The sequence below is a fragment of the Mus caroli genome, unplaced genomic scaffold (assembly GCF_978045245.1).
Source record: "Mus caroli unplaced genomic scaffold, Mus_caroli_1 scaffold_3, whole genome shotgun sequence".
In the NCBI taxonomy this organism is placed as follows: domain Eukaryota; kingdom Metazoa; phylum Chordata; class Mammalia; order Rodentia; family Muridae; genus Mus; species Mus caroli.
Window position 1 is genome coordinate 33,506,603 of NW_028227258.1, and position 20,474 is coordinate 33,527,076.

The 20,474-nt window shown below is 42.5% G+C and overlaps 1 protein-coding gene across 16 annotated transcripts in view; it reads right to left on the reverse strand.

Moving 5' to 3' along the window:
- The window catches only part of Camk2d (calcium/calmodulin dependent protein kinase II delta), a 256,504-nt gene extending 236,698 nt beyond the window's left edge, over positions 1–19,806 (reverse strand). For 9 of the 16 annotated variants that reach the window (XM_029475212.2, XM_029475208.2, XM_029475211.2 and 6 more), the window contains exons 1-2: positions 19,330–19,800; positions 17,683–17,777 (exon numbers count right to left, since the gene is read on the reverse strand). In XM_029475212.2, coding sequence (XP_029331072.1) covers positions 17,683–17,777; positions 19,330–19,394 — 160 coding nt within the window. In that variant the 5' untranslated portion in view covers positions 19,395–19,800. Of the gene's footprint in view, positions 1–17,682; positions 17,778–19,329 lie in introns of all 16 variants that reach the window. The other 7 variants (XM_029475204.2, XM_029475201.2, XM_021157640.3 and 4 more) reach the window with 4 other exon arrangements.
- Positions 19,807–20,474: the final 668 nt, after the last annotated feature.

Here is a 20,474-nt window from a genome sequence, read left to right on the forward strand (position 1 = left end):
GCCAAGCCTAACTAAATGTTGTCATTTATAAAAGTTGTCTTGGTCATGGTGTCCCTTCACAGCAAAAACTACTAAGACCATTCATTCCTGTCATCATTAATTTCCTCTCATCATTAGTGCTTCAGCTTAAATGCTATAGCCTCTGAAAAGCCAACCTAAATTATTTTCATATGAGTTATCATAGAACTTAATATAATTGATTTTTTTTCTTGATAGCATCCAATAGCACACGTCTGCCCAAATGACACACTGCATGTCTCCCACACAATTTATTCATGACTGTATTCCTATAATCAAGACCTGTACCTGCATCTGGTGTGCACTCAGTCGACAGCTACTAAATTATAATGAGTGACAATAAGATAAAGCTCAATATCTCCTGGGAAATGAGAAAACAGATCCAGGTCCTAAAGACCATAAGAAATAATCAGATTCTAGGTAGATGAGCTGAGTGTAAAGGATAAAGATGAAGCCTTCATTTCTCGCTAAAGTCATGGTGCGGTTTGGTTAATGAAAAATGAGCTGTTAAGCAGAACAAATACAGACGTGATTAGATGTTAAACATCAATATAAACAGTGATGGGGTAAAGAATGGGGGTCAGAACAATAATATTTTAAAATACTTTATATAAGAAGAAAAAAACAAACATTCTAACCATACCTATGTCAAAAAGAATCTTTTATTTTTAACAAATAAAAATCTTTTATTTGTTAAAAGTGGACTTGGAAAAACAAACTGAACGTGAGTACAGCCTTTGAGAAGTCACTGAATGTGCTAGATGGTTGGTGGGACGGTCTGGATCCAAAGCTGGTATCCTCATAACTATGAAACCTGGGAGTTCATTTAGGAAGAGGGGGGAGGGGCGTCCAGGCCCCAACCAATGTGAATGAACAGCGTAGACATAGAATAGCAGTGAGCCTTACGTAACTGTAGTACCAGTACAGAATAGAACCAGGATGAATCCAGCTTTCGTCTTTCCAGTACTTAAATATTAATCCTGATGTATAGTCATTTTCTTCCATACACCGTGCCTTCCTACTTATAAAAGTACGCATAATCCTGACCTATCTGAAGCTGCCTGTGGGGTCTTTGCCTACGGAGAGGAAACAGACTGTACAACGGGGACTAGCTAACTTAGATCATGAATCACCGACTCCCCGGGCTTCATTTTCAGGTTGAAGCAGCCACTGTGTTTGTTCCTGTTCTAGTTTTGAATCCAAATGGAACCATTCTAGCAGTTACTCCTGGATAATATAATTTATTTTCTTATCCAGTGTTCTGCTTTTGATCACCTCCTTCCGGGAAATAACAGAAGAAAGCATCTGTGTGTGGGCGGCGGGGCTTTTCTAGTACCTGGTTTCCATTTCATTTCCAGCTGTTTTATTCTCACTAGCTCTCCCAAATTAAGGAAAGTAATGTCACACTGAAAAAAAAAATTTTTTTTTTCAAAGTAAAAAAAAAAACGAAGAAGAAGAAAAAGAAAAAGAAAAGAAAAGCCAGATTCCCTGCGGCTGCCTTGCCAGGTCCTAAGTAGCAAGAGTCTCCTGGGAAACTGACGTAAATGTCATCCTCCTAGCGTCACAGCTACCCTTCGGGTTGCTGTCAGCCCTGTGCTCTTTTGGTAGACTTCTTCCGACGGTACCCGGAAGCCACCCCAAGACCGTCCCTCCTTTCTCAGATGGCATTAAGCTAATGATGCAATCCTCATAAGCTTCGCCAAAGACCTGCTTTTGATTCTGCTACATGGGAAGGGAAAGTCTTTTCTTGGTCTTAGTCCTTCTGCGTGGGCTAGTCCTTCTGCGTGGGCTAGTCCTTCTGCGTGGGCTAGTCCTTATGCGTGGGCTAGTCCTTCTGCGTGGGCTAGTCCTTCTGCGTGGGCTAGTCCTTCTGCGTGGGCTAGTCCTTCTGCGTGGGCTAGTCCTTCTGCGTGGGCTAGTCCTTCTGCGTGGGCTAGTCCCTTTCCTACCAATTATCAGGCAAGAAAACCCCTCACAGACTTGCCAATTTAATGGAGGCAAGTCCCTGATTGAGGCTTCCTCCTCCAACATGTCTCTAGTTTGTATCAAGTTGACAGAAACTAACCAGCATTCTCCACGAGCCTTTGCAAAACCTCCCGCCCTAAGAATCTGAAATGCACACTCTCCATTTTTTTTTCTACCTTCCTGACACATCATATTCCCTCCTCTAAACCGGGCTGGCTTCTCCATTTCATCCACTATCCGCAGCATTGTGCCACAGCAGCATGCAGGCATGCACTGATCACAAATGACAGTGGCTCAAGTTCCAGAGAGTAAGTAGAAGACCAAGGTTTGGGGTGATTATGAAGTTTTCCCAAGGATGAAGCCGTGTTGAATCCTGGCAGTGCGATTTCAGAAACAATGCTGTTTAAGTACAATGCTGTAGGTCTTTTCTGAAGGACCACACCCCGTGTCCAATGCTCTTTTAGGTACTTCATCCCGAATCTAGCTTTTGTATCTCCAACACAATTCATCTTCCCTCACCAAGATCAACTGACCCCTCTCAGCTTATTGTAGGAAAATGTCACCCTCCCCAGGGGTCTTAGCCTTGAAACCTTCCTCAAGATTCTGAGCTCACTGCTCATCGTTGTTCCTCACTCAGCATCCTCGGTCTGAATATCCTGAATCTCGGTGTCTCTCATCCTCTGTGTCAGTCAACCCTACCGACTCACTCCTGCTAAGCAATGTCCTGGATGTCCCCCTTCATGTGCCATCCAGACAATTCAAACAGTTGAGGTGGTTGGGATAAAGCGGTATATCAAATATCTCCAGGACAGAACATTTTTATAGGGTTACTGATCAGAGGACCACGGAGATTCTAACCCAGGTAATCACTTTTGCTCCCATTATCGATCTGCTGCTGCAGTAGGTAACTATGTCATCTGTCCCTGGACTCTGGAAGGAATGTGAGGTGTGTGAGGAAATGGCTCTGATGAGCCACTGAAGGGAGACAGACAAAACAGCACTGGGAACAAGAATCCTGTAAGTTGTCCCTGACCTCTGTTCCAGAAGCACTGTGGATCTTTCGATCCTTGAATGGAAGATGCTACATAAGCATGAGTATGAGCTTTAAGTATTTCTCAAAGACTCGTTTCTCACTTCCTCCTTTCTTCCCCGCTAAGCTTATTATAGACAATCTGAATAAATCATTTACATGCTAGGGAGAAAAGAAATTGTACTTTCAAAGCTACGCGTTATTTTTAAAGCTGACCCTGTGTGTGGTCACTGTTTTTCTAATGCCACTGTTTCTAAATTTCGGGTTGATTTCAATTATTTAAAAAACATACTTTAAAACATTCTATCTATAATAGCGTTTTTTAAAGATTACAAAACGTCAACAAATGTTAGTTTCCATTTTTAAAGTCATTATGATTTAAAACATAATGGTCTCAGTGTCCCCTGGCCATCCCTGATCCTGCTATGATGCTGATGCCATGATGCTGATGCCATCTCTATTTGCCATTGAAGAATTACAGACATTTAGGATTATCACAGTGGGGGAACTACGCAGACAGCAGACACTAGTTGTCTGCCAGTGTGAAGCATTACAAATGTTTTTCCTTCAAACAGAATTTAGTAAGATTAAGTCAAATTTCCCTTTCCTTTTTCCTGACCATATAAGATATACATAGAGAGCAATAGGCAAAGTTAACACCAAGAAAATTATTTCCAAAATTTGTTTCCAAAATTAGATGCAAGTGGGTCTTGATTCTACTTATGTTTGGAGGACAGGGTTGGGCATTGGCAATCAAATGCTACTTGTGGAAATAGAATTTCTATAATCTTTCCAGGAGCTGTGTCAATTTTGACTCACTGTCCTTTAAGTTGACAGATGGCCTTCTGCTCTGTACCCAAAGCTCTTTCCTCATACTGGATTTCCTCACCCTGACTTGATACAGGGTTTACACCTAGTCTTACTATACCTTGTTATGCTAACAAGGGAGGCCTGCTTTCCATTCTGAAGGAAAAGAGAGAAGTGGGTCTGGGAGAGAAAAGGAGGAGGAAGAGGAGGAGGCTGGGAGAAGTTGGGGTTGGGTGAAGAAAAACTTCGGACAGATGTATTTATTGAAAACCAAAAACAAAAGGAAAAAAAGTCGAATTATTATGAATTACCTATTTGCATTGAATAAAACAGTGATCTTTCTTTCTCCTTTAAGTGCAACCATGAAAACCTTAATATGAATAAAAATCAAAGCTCTTACATGTTAATTTTTTTACGATTTTTAAAAACAGAGGAAAATTTACATGGCTAAGCCAACCTACAGAGATAAAATGTTTAAACTAAAGTTACCTAAGGGAATGAATGATTTTTTTCATTATTTAAGTGATTCAACACTGTGGAATAAACTCAGTTTCTTAAAAAGAGAGAGAGAAGGCAGCAGTTAAGTGCAGTATGCACAAATGTGACATTAAAAACTCTGGGTCCCTAAACATGTACTAGCAAAACTACAGGAAAACAGACTTTGCGAAGCATTTATTCCTCTACGTGACTGTACAGACCAGTGCTAGTCTTTTGGACACAAGAACCTGATGTTGAGTGGCATCCTATGGGTTAGATGTCCTAGTCACTTTTGGCTTTAAGTAGACCCCTCCAATAATTTTCACAACAGTCACAACATACGCTGCAATCTCCAGTAACACTCCATAACACTTGACTTAAAAAAAATACTCTAATTATTTTCAACACTCCATAACACTTGACTTAAAAAAAAATACTCTATTTTCAAGTCCTCTGTTTTTTACTTAGTGGCTCTTATGGGGTTTGTATTTTGCCCCAAGGCTACATAAAACAGAATGAGGGGTTGATAAGCAGTTAGCATAGCTCTCTTATCAGCTGTTTACCCCTAATGACTCAGGGCTATAAAATCTCTGGATCCACCTTCCTTCCTTCCTTCCTTCCTTCCTTCCTTCCTTCCTTCCTTCCTTCCCACAGAGCCTGCCACTTCATGATTCACCTTCAGAGGGTGAAAGAATTCCAACTCCCTTCATCGGGCTCTGCAGGCTTTCATGACCAACAAACCATTCACTGGCACTTTCTGATTTGATTGTTCCTCACGAGTAGTTCCTCATAATGTCCTATCTGTTGGTGTCCTGTCTTTCTATTCAACATTGCTTATTTTCAAAACCCAGTGCAAATACCGGCTCCTTGGAGACGTCTCCCTGACCTCTCCACAGAGCTCAGAACTCAGAGAACATTGTACCAGCAGCCCCAGTGCTAATTCAGTTTCCTCTGGGTCTGTTCACCTTGAGAGGAAAGACTTAGCCTCTCCCTCTTTAGTTATCTGTCAGAGGGAGGGGGCTTGGCAAGGACTGTTTTTTCTTTTTTCATTAAGATGAAATTGAAAGTTAGAATGTAGTTCTTCAAAATTCAATTTAGGTATCATACTGTAATTAAATATCCTCAGTGGAAATGGACAAAGCCTCCAGGAAGCAACGTGACAAAGAATTCTGAAAACACTTAACCCTCTGTCTCAGGACTTCTCCTCCTGGGTGAATCCTACCTAAGACCCAGAAGTCTGAAACACTTTACAAAGGTGTGCTTTCAGTTGTATCTATTATCTTCCGCAGTAAAGGGCACAAGTTAACAGAAAGATGCATGTAATCCTATAAAGTAACCAGCTGGTGTTCACCTCCTCAGCGAAACAGCGTGCAGTTCTTCAGAATTCAAAGGAATCTCCACAACACAGGGATGTGTTGTGATTTTAAGTAAAACTGGAGACCAAAATGTCCTGTTTGAAAGAGAGAAAGAGGGAGGGGGCTGGGAAGGAAGTAGGTAGGTTAGGGGAAAGGTAGGGGCCAGCTGGGACGGCTCAGCAGATTAGGGAATTTTCACACAAGCCTGATGACCTGATCCTTATCCAGAATTGCTGCCAGCTGTCCTTTAACCTCCATATACAGGCAAAGTCATTTGCCCACACGTAACACAAAATGAATAAAAGAAAATAAAATTTTATAATAAAAAATTATAAACTTTGAAAAGACATAAAGAAATGAAAAAAAAAGGTTATCAGTGCTTGCTTGGAAAGACATAAATACGTCCCTTTTTAGTTTTTCTGTACTTTTCTAAAGTCTAGATTCGTATAGGTATTGTATGCTATAATTCATTTTACATGCATCTATAAACATTAAAAATCTCTCCCAGAAGTACTGCCAAAGTTTATAATTACATTTCATAATTTGTAGTTTATAAACTGAAAGTGTATAGATACATTTTAAAGTGAGCATGATGATGATGATGTGAGTTTGGCAGTATTGAAAGGGGGCTAAGAGGCACGAACGTGCTACCACACCCCACTAACAACCATGGTGTAACAGAACAAGGGGGGACTACCAGTGAGAAATTTCAACAAGTTTGCTCAGAAAAAGGACAGGATTAGATAAAACTCCATCCAACAAGGCGGATGTGTACCGAGAGAACTGAAGAAATAATTCGTGAATCAGCAGTTAACTTGTGACGTGACTGGGTGCAGTCTGACATAAAGACCCACCAGCCCCACGGTCACTCGCCCGCGGCCTCTCTAAGACGCAGCCTCACTCGTTTCCCCACTCATTCAACAGTGACAAGAGCTTGTGATGCTAGAGTCACTGCAGCCGGCAGAATTTTAAGATAAATTAAGGATCTCCACAGGGAACCTCAAAACTGCCACATATATAATTGTAGTAAAAAGGGAAATGGAAAATGTGCAGCGAGCCATTCAAATGACAAAAGACTGAAGGAGGGGGGAGGCCCTTCTGGGTAGAGAGAGGTGACATCATAGGAGAGGTACCACCTGAGCTGGGTCTTAAAGGAGGAAGAGTTCCACACTATTTGGAATGCTCAGACTTCCCATTCCGTCCTTGGGTGGTACCGGACTTCGCCCTTTCTCTCAGCACAGTAGCCCCAATGCCAGGACAGCTATCTCTTCCTGATCTTAAAGCACTTCCTCAAAGGCCTTATCTCTTAACAGCCCTCTCACAATTCTGTATTCTCTAGGTTGGCTTCCACCCCAGGAGAGCTGGAAATACTAGATCAGAGTTTGTCAACCTCTGGGTCCTGCCCCTTTTCACAGGGTCACGCAAAACCATCGGAAAATATAAATATTAACATTATGATTAGCAATTAGTAGCAAAATGTCAATTAAGAAGTAGCAATAAAAATAATTTTATGGTTGGGGTGGGAGTAGGGGGGGGTCACCACCACAGGATGAACTGGGTTAGAGGGTGTCTGCCTTAGGATAGAAACTGTCTACTGCAAGGGCAGGAAGTAGTCAAGCTACTCAGAACAAGTCACTGCCATAGGGTCTCAGGAGTGATTGAATAAAGTGTGTGTTTATGTGTTAACAATGTAACAACTGTCAGCCAGCAAGTCTGCTGGGGAAGCTATTGAAAATGTCTGTAGCAAGATGGAAACTGAACTCCAATTGGAATGAATCGTTATAAACACCAAAGTGACAGGGACTACGCGGACCTGAGGTAAGAAAAGGACAAGCACAGGTGCTTGGAATGTTAGAGAGATGCGGACACCACCTGGGGAAGAGAGCAGTAGTAGGTGACACACCTCCTAAGCACAGCCCTCCAAATACCAGGAACCGTCTATTTCCTCCATCAAAGCTTCAACCTTCAACTTTACAAAAATAGCATAACAGGTCATAACTCAGCCATGCACAGAATGACATTTTTGATCAACTTTCTCTTGCTATATTAATTCTTAAAAAAAATTGAAGTTTTATTTCTGTGTGTGTGTACCTGTGTGTGTGTGTGTGTGTGTGTGTGTGTGTGCGCGCGCGCACGCGTGTGCGTGTGCATGCAGGTGCCATGAATGTAGAACAGATTCTCAAATCCCTTGAAACCCTGAAACAGGCAGGGGAGCCACCCAGTGTGAGCACTGAGCCCTGAATTCCAGTCCTCTGCAAGAGCACCAAGTGCTCTTACCTGCTGAGACATCCCTCCAGCCCTAGTTTTTAACAAGCCCACTTTATCTAAATTATTCTTAACTTTTCAGGGTGTATACATCATATTAATAAAATGTCTTGAAAACTATAGGGGAAAAAACACTTTACTATTAAAAATTCCAAATACTTATTATCTTTTGAAGGCCTTTATGGAAAAGGTAAAATGGTATTTTTGTTGCCATTGATATTGTTCTTCTTCTCCTTGTTGTTGTTATTGTGTTATTGTTGTTGTTGTTGTTGTATGAGGCTGTGTAAGAAGACTGGAAGACAGCTTCATGCAATTGCTTCTCTTCATTCACCTTTACACAGAGTCTAGGAATCAGATCAAACTTAGGTTGCCAGGCTTTTGGGATGAGCACCTTTCCCCACCCAGACATCTTGCCAGGCCAAAATAATACATTAAAACATAGAAAATAATGCCTGTTGGTCTGTGAGTCTATATTGTGCAACACAAAATAAATTACAATTAGCCTATATAATGAGTGTGTGAGTTTTCCATTACTGAAGATCTTCCAGTTAAATTCAAAACAAGCGCTGGAAGGCTGATAAGGAGTTTCACTCCAAAAATCCTCAGGGATAGTAACTGACTCTTGGCCTGGGAAGGAATAAGCTTGAGCCAGGAACTCACGGACAGCTTCAAAAGTACAGGAAACAGCCCAGTCAAGGAGAGTTTTGATTACTTACAGTCACGTGCTTACTGTTTCAAAATTAAATATACATAACTGTGTATACCAAAATTCATGAAATAAAAAAATGCAAATCCCTACATAATCTAAAAATAGATAAGAGCCTTCTGTGGAAGGATTAACTGTTAACCAATATTATCGTCCTGTGTCATCTGGATACCTGTGCAGTTCCTGCTACACCTATTTTTACAATGTACATTGAATATAATTTTTTATTTCCTTTTAATTGCCCCATTCTTTTGGATGAGTCTGACACACTCAATACTAACGTTGAAAAAGAAACTACAAACAAACAAACAAACAGAAGTCTCCCTTTCCGCACTGGTCAAACAGAATGAACCAGAAAGCTAGAACGGTCTCCTACATACATGTCTCTTATTCTTCGTTTGTTTCAATGTCTGCTTTTCTCTGCAGTAAGAAGTGCATCATTCAGGAATCCTAAGAGCTCACTGCTGAGTCTCACACACTCTTGCACAGTCACTTTCCAAGCATTTTGATAACATTTCCCACTCTAGGATTTTTCCTTCTAGAAAGTTGCACAGAGCCGCCTGAAACTTCGACTTGATCTTATGTTACCATGGCAATTAAAATGCTATCTTTCCTCACAAGCTGGAATTCTAAATTTATTTTCTGAAATGTACCACTCAAGACCCTGGAGGCCATGGAAATGTAAAAAGGGGTATGGAGCCACGTTCATACAAGCAAATACAGAAGAGTTCTGGGTACCGGCAGCCCGTGGGGTAAAAAAATGGAGTCAGAGTTCAGAGTAAGAGAAACTGGTTTGAAATACTCACTCTACCACTTTCCTTCCTTCCTTCCTTCCTTCCTTCCTTTTTTCCTTTCTTCCTTTCTTTCTCACTCACGTACCCCAAGCTGACCTCTTAACTCATACAGACAAGGATGGCCTTGAACTTCAGATCTTTCTGCCCCCACCTCTCAATTTCTGGGATTACGGGCCTGAACTATCAAGTCTGGCTTATCCTTGGGCTTCCTGCATGAGCTACAGTCTCCCCCACCCCCATCCCCACCTTACTAGAGGTATGCAACTTAGGAGGAGGTGCAGTATGGACACAAATGAAACCTAGCAGGGGTGACTTGCACTTGTCTCACCGACAAGGCGCTCTTTAAATGATGCTAACAGCATTTCAGGTTTCTAAATCCTTACTGGAGACCGCATTGTTGATTGGGAGAGTAACAAAGTATCAGAAAAGCTGCAACTCCATGCAACCTCTGCTGATCACTTTACCATCAGAGAACACATCCTACCTGGGATCCCAGCAGTTCTGCCAGCTAAAACCTGCCCTGCTTTACTTAAAGGCCTTTCATCTCAAAGGGCTGAATGAACTGCATATAGCCCCAGGGTAGAGTTTTTCTAGGCTAGAGTGTTCAGGGTCCTGGGTTCAAGGCCCAGCAGCACAATAAAATAAACAAAATAGCTGGGTGTGGCATATGTATTTTCTCCTCCCTGAGGAAATTAAAAGGACAGCCCAAGTTTGAAGCTGCCCTGAGCTTCCAAGTTAGCAGGAGCTATAGAGTGAAATTCTGTCTCAAAATCCCTGAAAATGCAACAAATAAAATAAAATAAAACCAAATAGTATTAAAAAAAAAAACAGTCAGTGTATATGCATGGATAATTGCAATAACTCTACCGCAGCAACACAATGTCATTTTCTTTCTAATCAAATATTTTCTCCATTTCCTCAAATTGCAGAGTCAGGTGTAGGGGTGGGGACTTGTGACTTTCAACCTCTTTAAACCTCCACTAAGAGAAACCGTTTTCCTTGATCTCCCCGGGCAGAAATCATCTTGTTGCCTTTTAACGACTCATGACGACATTCGTGTGAACTGTAGTGTACCCTGTCGTCCATGATGTCTATGTGTGTCATCTTTAGTTTCCTTGTTCTCTGACAGCTGTAATCACATTCAAAAGTATTGAATACTGACTTAAGTTACCCATATGTGCACATGTTTAATAACTTATAAAAGAAAGTGAACTATAAGTTGTCAATAGACAAGATAGGTGGTAAGAATTAAATGCCATCAAATACTCCATTCAGTGTAGCTCAGGGCATTTCACTAGATGTGCTACAACAAACTGTTTGACCCAGATCCCTATGAATTAATTGCCAGTGACATATAAAAAACATTGTGAAATATACTATTCCCTAATAAAATGGAGGTGAAGGAACCTGCTGAAAACCTGTATTCCAGCATCAATGGCCATCTGGAATGGCTCCTGGCGAAAGTTTTAAGGATAAGATGTCAAGAAAACCTTAGTAGCCGGGCGTGGTGGCGCACGCCTTTAATCCCAGCACTCGGGAGGCAGAGGCAGGCGGATTTCTGAGTTCGAGGCCTGCCTGGTCTACAGAGTGAGTTCCAGGACAGCCAGGGCTATACAGAGAAACCCTGTCTCGAAAAACCAAAAAAAAAAAAAAAAAAAAAAAGAAAACCTTAGTATATTATTACTAAAATACATTATGACCAACATAAAAAGATTATTCATAAAAGATTATTTACAAGATGAAGAAACGGTTTAGCAGGGAAAGGCTCTTGCCACCCAACTTCCCGATGACCTGAGTTCAACACTCGGGAACCACATATTGAAAGGAGAGAGGCTATTCTTCAATGTTTTCTTCTGATTTACACATGCAGCTGCCTGTTCCTGAATGAACTATCTCTCTCTCACACACACACATACACACATATAATTTTAAAGATAACTTTAAAAAGATTTATTATTAAATTTTCATATTGATTTTATTTAACATCAATGAAAATGAAAAGTGTTCACCTAAATGTATAAACAAAGGTCTTTTTGTGGGTGGGCAGTCTCTCACAGTCAGGGAGACAGAGACACTGGAGACGGTGGTTCATAGACCCAGTGAAACTCCACTGTAGAAAACTGATCTTTCCCTTTCAAGCAGATGTCAATTGTAGGTAGCTTCTTGGTTGAGGGTGGGAGCCCATGTCCTCATCCCCCTCTCAGTGCTGAGACTCCATCTGGCTTGAATCGGTACAGGCCCTGTGCATGCTGCTAATATAAAAATATTTAATATCACAGAGGGGTACCTGACATCATACTGTTTATTAAGTCTGTTTTATTGTTGGAAAGCAGAAAATGTTCTGATTATCTCCCGGATGCAGATTGAAATATTTTCTTCTTTTAGAGTAGTTTGACTATCAGCAATAACCTAATTCATTTGCTGAAGAAAATAAATGTCCACTGGTAAGGCCTACATAAGAATACGTGGATGGCTGTAGAAAGTGGTGTCCAGACAGGACAGGACAGGAGTAACACACATGTAAACTCAGAGATTAGATACATGCACAGGGCCTGCGCCAGTTCAAGCCAGATGGAGTCTTAGCACTGAGAGGGGGTTGGGGACATGAGCTCCCACCCCTAACCAATTGACATTTGCTTGAAAGGGAAAGATTAGTTTTGTCCAGTGGAGTTTCACTGGGTATATTAACCAGTGTTAAAGGTAGGCCCCATGCCCAGGGTTAGATGGCTAACACAGAGCAAACCCTATGGTGTTTGAATAGTTTTGTTCTCAGATTTCTTTATTTAGGCTTTTTTGTTGTTGTTGTCTTTCTAGTTTTTGCTTGTATATCATGGCTTCTGATTTGTTGTTTTTACAAGTTTTTGTTTGAGAGGGGTGTGTGTGTGTGTGTGTGGTGTTTCTTATCTTATTCTGGCTTCTTTATGTTTCTAGATTATTTGCCTGTTTGTTTTCTGAAGAAAGGTAAAGGTGGGAATTTTAGGGATGAGGAGGTGGGGAGGATCTGGTAGGAGTTAAGAATGGAAAGTGTGATCAGAACATATCATATGAAAAAAATAATAGAAAAGAAAAGAATATGGGGCTGGAGAGAAAGCTCAGCAATGAAGATCACCAGTTCCTCTAGCAGAGGACCTGGTTCTGTCCCCAGCACCCACGTGGTGGCTAAAAACCATCTCTAATTCCAAGTACACGTGGGGACCTCTTCATCAGATACGCATAATGCAGAAACAAGATACAAAGTGATCTAAATATTACATCCTGTGTTCAGGCTTACATAGAGAACAAAAGCAACTCGCAATTTTTTCTGAAAATGTTCTCTTTTTTTGCCATTTTGGTGTTACTGATGTTCAATTGGTTGCAAACAGCCAAATCAGCAAAGTAGAATTGGATCTTCATTCCCTCCATCTAATCTCAATTTTAATTCCAAGTCAAGAAAGTAGGCATAAAGTTGAGAGGCTCAGATAATTTCTTAACTGCTTGATGTCAAAAACAAAATTAGCAAGTCTCAGTTTTGACATCTTTCTTAAACAAAAAAAAAATATTACTTGGAATATACTTACAACATTGAATTTATATGCATGGACAAGTAGTCTCCTAAGGTCCTGCTTCGTGTTCTACTAACATTATGAAATTAGGAATTAATAGAATTAGCATAATAAAATTAAAATGATTTACTACATTACAGAAATATAGCTTGCTAAATTTAGCAATGAAATCAATGTAAACAGAGACTCATGTCGCATGTTTATGTCAAGCTTATAATGAATTTTTCTTTTGTGAAAACAGTAACTACGGCATGCTTGGCGGTGTAGCAGTAAAGACTTTCTAAGGATGAGGACACACAAATGTAAAATGAATATCAAGAAGTCATCACTCCTACCGAGAAGTTTTAAAATGCACCATCTACCACATGAACTGTTTCTGAAGGCCATCAGCTTACTGTTGTCTTCACATCACCTAGTAACAGCTAACAGCTCTAACCATGCCCACAATATAGACAAAACATAGACTGAGGTTAGAACAAGTAAGCATTTGATGGGTACTAACTAACCTAATGGTTTGGATCAAAACAACAGAATATCTATACCAAAGGTGAGCATATGAGACATGTTCCACCGTCGTCCTCTCTCCTTACTAAGCATGCCTAATTAAAACAGCTTTTCAGAACTCGTAATTACATACACAATATCAAATGTTGGCCACCCTTAGGATATTTAAAAAAAAAAATAACAAGAGGCCAAATAAGATATCCTGAGCCTACTAACGTACAGGCTTACCAACACTAATACAGAATGTTCTATGGGCATATGCAGATGAAGACACAGCAAAATTCTTCAACAGACTCTGAGTCTCCCAAATATGGTGTGTGTGCCTAACAGTGACAGCGAAGGCAGCCAATGCTGTCTGCTGAGAGCCCGTTACAGTCTAGGCACAGTAAACAGTCTGGGTGACAGCAGAGAGGATGCTCAGATGTGTGCAGGAATCCAGCCAAATGCTTGGCAGTTCCCACCATGGCCTTGGATTGATTGACAAATGGCACTTTCTCTTTCCGTCTGTTACAGCTAAAGAACATTAGTTGAGGGCAGATAACACAGATAAATGGTAGTGTCTTTGCCTAGCGTGTGTGAGGAGGCCCTAGGTTAAATTCCCAGCACAAAGGGGAGTAGTAGAAATTTCCTTGTCTTTAAAATGCACAGCCTTAAGGATTAGATTTATTAAGGCATGTTATGTCAAATAATATAAACAAAAATATTGCACAAAAATTGTCTATTCCACCAAAGTGTCTGTTGGAGCTCTGAAAAATCACTGGGAGGAGGGGGGTTATTAATACTATATTGCACTGAACTCTATCTTGGTCTTTGAATGTTTCTCACTACAAAAATGTTCCTACATGAGGGCTGTCTCAAAAGCTGTTGCCTGGACATGGGATATGTTCTTCTAGCTGGGCTGCCTTGTTTGGCCTCAGTGGGAGAGGAAGCACCTAGTCCACCGTCCACCGCCCCGCCCCACTTAAAGTGCTAGGATGGGGGATACCTAGGGAGGCACCCATCTGCTTAGAGGAGAAGGGGAGGGAGAGGAGGGAAGGGGAAAGGGTTGTGGAAGGGGTGACAGGTGACCTAGGGGTGGGGGCCAGTGAGCGGGATGTAAAGTAAATAATTTAAAAATTAAATTAAATTTTAAAAAATACAAAAATTAAAATGTTCCTGCAAAAACCTTTAAACTAGACTACTATAAAAGAAGTGTTATTAAAAGAAAATTTAGATTATATATTTTTTAGTATTTATCCATTTTTATTTCATGTGTGAATATGATTTTTCTGCCTGCAAGTTTCACTGCATGCATGCGGTACTCATCAAGGTCAGAATAGGGCCTCAGGGCTTCTGGAACAAGAGTTATGAACAGTTCTTAGCCATGTGGGCGCTGGGAACCACACCCTGGGCCCTCTGCAAGAGCAGAAAGTGCTCTTCACAGCTACACCATCTTTCCAGCTTCCAAAATTTGTATTTTAAAATACAGTCTCTAAAAATACTTCATAAGTTTCAGAATGTGCTTGGTCTCAGCAAGAAACCAAGTGCGTAACTACGTTACAAATACTGTCAGAAGCACATTGCATCCTTGTCCCTCTGTCTTGAAGCCCTTCCGTGTTCCCAGTGCTGTCTACTTGAATGTTCTATCAAAGGAGAAAGCACAGGATTTTCCTTCAGATCATTTGTAACTCAATATGAGCACAATGGAAACAAATACTTTCCCTACAAAATAACACTAACCTATAACCATCTCTAATTGTGTGTCAATACAAAATAGTGCTACTGAGCATTTGGTAGGAAATACTATATTCTTTACATACAATTGTAATAAGTAAATTTGTAATAAGTAAGACTGGCAAGACACCCCATGAGACTCCTAAGTTTTACCATTTTATTGACAAAGAATCTGAGATCTTAGGAAAGTACATGATTGGATCAATTTATACACCTAGTGTCTAAACCGCTGTTTGAATTGGGCCACATCAGAACTGTCACTAAAGCCACAATTTGCACATGCTTTCATGTGAACTAAGGCCTTTTATATAAAGTAATGGGATTTGATCATCACCACATTCCCATCATCTAATATGGAAGCTGATATTCACTACGAGCACACTTAGTGGGAGGCACTTCTCTACACTACACACTAAGCCGAACAGATCAATCAAACCCCTATAAAGAAGGATTCTACCACACCCCATTTTACAGATGAAAAGACTGAGGTTCAGATTAAAATGAGTAGATTGCCTAAGATCACCTAGCTAACGGGTACAGGAATCAGGACTGAAAGCCAGAGCATTATCACTCCAGCTCCAGGATAGATGGCGTTCTTTCTGGGGAATATAGAGCAAAGAAAGAGGCTGGAGAAATAGCTCAACAAATGAGGGATATCCTTGTTCTTGCAGGCTGAAGGAGTTCAGTTCCCACTACCCAGACCTGAGGGCTCACACACACACACACACACACACACACACACACGCACACGCACACACCTAAAAATAATAAATAAAACATAAATAATCAAAAAATTGCACAGGAAGATAACAAGAGTGTCTTCTGAGACAGGAAGGTGATTTGTAGAGGCTGGGCATGAGCAGCTGAGTGACACTGGAGGAATCATTCAGAGAAGAAAGTGCTGGAGGCCGATCAGGCTGGGACACTCATCTCCCATGGAGGAGAAAGGGGTGAGGGTTGACAGCAATACCACCAGGCTGATATGGGGCATATGAGACAAAATGGATAAAAAGCGATGACTCTCACTAAGAAAAAGTGAAATTCCCAATCCATTTGTTCTGAGAAGAAACCTAAAGCTATTAAAGGACTTGGAAGAGGTGTGGTAATACCTCCCCCACCCCCCAAAAAATGATAGCCCACCATTGCCAAAGGACATATCACACTGGAAGAAATAACATAATCACTAGAAAAAAAAAAAACAAAAACGACTCAAGGTTTTCAGTCTTCTTCTTCTTTCCCTTAAATAGGCACTTATACTTCTGCATCCCTCATGATTCTAGAAACATAAAAACTTCCAATAGAGTGGAGGCTCGAAAGGGAGATGTAATTAGCATGGCATGTCCCTCATTAGTTTTCACACCAGGACACCATGGTGTTCCTGGTCAGTTTGCATTCTTTCTCAGAACAACAGCAAATCAGATGAAGGGAAGTATCACGGAATTCCATCCAAGTGAATAAATAAACTGAAACCTAAAGTATCTCTTAAAAGAAGAAGCTGAAAATCCATTTGTCAGAGCCGAGGACAAAGGCAACGATACCCAGACATCCTTAAGTGGCATGTCTTAAAAGATATATTCAGTGAGGAAAACTAAGTCTAATGGAATTTCCTCTCATTACTTAAAATAAACCAGGTCACTGAGATGGGTCTGCATTATGGGATTCTGTTCCTTTTGATTCCAGCTTAATTTCATCACACCATAAATTCCCTTGGAAATACGTAGGCACCTTAGTCACTGTAACTCCAGCATTTCAGTATATGTACTTTTGTTTGATTCTAATCATCATCATCATCATCACCGTCATCACCATCATCATCATCATCATGTGGGCACATTGCTCCCAGTTGTTTTTGTTTTTGTTTTTGTTTTAACTTATGTCAAGAGCTCTCAGGATGAAGTAACTTTGTGGCTATAAGCTAAAGGTGTAAAATATATTGCATGATCTGGTGGAAAGCTTCATGCAGAAGACCCAGAAAAGGCCTAGCCTACACATATCAAAGCCAAGCTAACTTCCTAGATTACGGTAAAAATCTCTTCCTACTTCCCCAAACCACTGAAGTTAAATATACCTCACCGTATTAAGTTCAGCTGTAACTACAACTGTAACATACATTCAACTGAACCATGACCCATTTTTTTTTTGTCTCAGAAGTGAAAGGGGAATTATGACAGTTATGAGACTTGCATTTTTTCCATTCCAAGATCCTTCTGAACAGACTTCAGCAAGGCCCCTCATGACATTTATTTGCTTTGCAACATATTTATTTATACCTTTGCTTAGGAGACAGCATTTTAATAACTCGTTGATAACAATTATATTTTTCACCTACTTTTCAAAGGAAACAAACCAAGAGGCTTCTGGCAAGGAAAAATGGTAATATGTAATATGATACCTAAGTCTAAAATTCAATTATAACTACATGCTATAATTACTTAGAAGACACCAACCATTCACACAACAAATACAACATTAACATATATAAATAAATGTGGTATAAAATACCCACCCCTAGCAGAAAGCTTTTTGGTGTTGATAATTTTGGCAGCATACTCTTGTCCAGTAGGAATTTTCATACATCTTCTCACCACTGAGAATGCCCCCCTGGAAACCAATAATTAGCAAGTCAGTATAATCAGATCTAGTATGCACTCGCAAACTCACAAATCTGAGCGGTTTCATGAACCTTTAGTGGTCTGTCAAATAGCAACATGATAAAAGCATTATCTAGAAAATACACAATCCTTTCCTGCCAGCCCAGATCTTTTTTAATGTTGTGGAATACAAGTCATTTCTAATTGATTGGAAACACGCAGATTATTAATCAACAAAATAGAAGGTAATGCCAATTATGACCACTCTTGTTTGCACATGAAATTTGAAAACAATTTGTAATTCACACTCACAAAACAGCAAATGGTCATAGCAAACCCTGCAAAAGGACCGAGCTGGGGAATAGAAGAAAAAAAAAACTGTTTATTTCGGTAGGAAACATAATTAACGTGGTTCCAAGTAAGTAAATATGGCGATTGTTTTCATTAAAACATAAATCTCGAGCTCACTGGTAGGCTTTAACAGGTTCTGGGGTAAGGTGATTTCTCTCTGCCTGGTTTGGGCTTGGGGGGAGGGGAGAGATTTAAATTAAGCTGCTCTTCCGACACGTCTCCATGTTTCAACAGCAGATCATCTATAAAGATATCATTTTCATTTTATTTAAAAGTGCTCACACTTCCTTTTATGCAACTGTAAGGAAACCTACAGCACACACACACACACACAAATGCATCTCTTCCCTGATAGTGGAAATTAGCGATAGGTTTGGGGTTTGATGCTCGGTAAACCAACACTCCCTCCCGACTGAGTCTCTAGTTGCCCCTGTGCAGATCTTCAGTGGGTACCCTGTCCCTCCTTAACATCTCAAGGAAGTTCTGCCACTTCAGTGGAGGAGGTCATTTTACATGAGCTAGGCTACCCTGGGGAAGCGCTCTCTCAGGCTCTAGGGCTTTCCTCTGCCTGGATAAATAAATCCTCTCAGAGACGATGTACACCTAAATCCTAGAATGATGGTGAGCGACTCCTCTTAGTGCAAAGAAGGATAGCGGATACATGGCAGGGACGTGGGTTCTGTTGGGTGGCCCTTTTCCTGGACGGAACAAACTACTTGGATGCCGAACCAGACTCTCCACAAAGCCAAGTTGAACTTTCGGCATCGATAAATATGGCACCATCTCGGAGAGCGAGTGCTCGCTCATTAGCTCATCCGAACCTGGGTCAGATCGCAGATACAGCGCGGGCTGAGCAAGAGACATCTATTTACCAAAAATGTGATAAATGTTGCATTTTACATGCATCTCCTTTCCTCTCCGAACACACACACACACACATTCGCACTCGCGTGCGCGCACACTTCCCAGGATGACAGCTACAACTGCAGAGATCATAAATTCACTAAGTCTCCCGTGGAGAGGTGGAGGACCCGAGAAGATGGGCTGGGAATTCGGAGCACCCGCCACAGTAGGGCAAAGGTTTCCTCCCCTGTGTGCCCCACCCGCACCAAGCCAGGGTCCGTCTCCCCGCCTCCGCCCGCGGGCTCACTATCCCCACGAGGGAGACGAGGGGTCGTGGGGAGGAGGAGATGCCAGGCAGGGACGCTTACTTTCCGAGCTCCTCGAAGAGCTGATACTCGTCGGTGAACCGGGTGCAGGTGGTGGTCGAAGCCATGGCGGGGTCTGGACAGTGCGACGGGCGACACGCGAACAGACCTGGCTTCCCCGGACTGGCGCCGCCGCGCTGTCACCCGGGGCCGCCCTCACTTTCCGTGTCCGAAAGTAGCTCGCCGGCGAGGGAGTGCGCGCAGGGGCGGGGCGCGCGGGGCGAGGTGGCCAGACCAGCCCGCTCCGCGATCCCTTCTCCTCTCCTCCTCCCGCCGCGGTGGCCGGGCCGAGGGCTCCCGAAGGGGCGGGGGAGAGGTGTCAGGAGGGGTTGCGGCGGTCACCGAGGCCGCACGGAGAGCTCAACGCGGCGCCCGGAGTGGCGGGCGGCAGCGGCCGAGTGAACACCCAGCCGGTCGTTCCAGCGGGCAGAAGCGGCGCTGGTGGCCCGCGCTCCTTCCTCTCCACGGGTCCGCAAGGCTGGGAACCCGCGGGACGACAGAGTGCGCTCGCTCGGCTCGGGCGAAGCTGGCAGCCGCGGCTCCTCCCCGGCGCCTCCTCCCTCCTCTCCCCGCCCAGCGAAGCCCCCTCCTCGGCGGCCCCACACCTCCCTCTAGCGACTCCAGCCGCGTCCCTTCGGGCTGCTCTCCCGCAGCCGTCTAGGGAGACCGGAGGGAGATGCGCGGAGCAGCAGGGAGCGCGCTTAAGGGGACGGGACTGAGATGTCGCAGTGACCCACGAAGGGCGGAAAGATGAGACCACTCGAAGCTCCCACACCCGGGATGCCTCTACCCGGGCGGGATGGCCGCGAGGCCGGGGAAGCCGAGAGAGGGATGCAACCCTTGCATCTGGGCGCGGTTCGCGTTTACTGCTCCCAGACCCGGGTCCAACGTCCCCCGGCTCACAGCTACTGCCGGGGGCTGCCAGCCTTGGCCACCTCTGCTGCGCCCGGCTGTCCCTTAGCTAGGGGCAAAGATGGTCAGGGCACCACGTTTCGCTTCAGTGTTTACTGTCATGTCTTCGCCCTTCTCTCCCGTTGTTTTCCCGACTAGGGCGATCCCCATAAGCATTTGCTTGGCCATAAACTCTAACATAATGAAAGCCAAAAGTGCACCACTCTGCCACACCTTCCTTCCTCTCCAGAGTAACT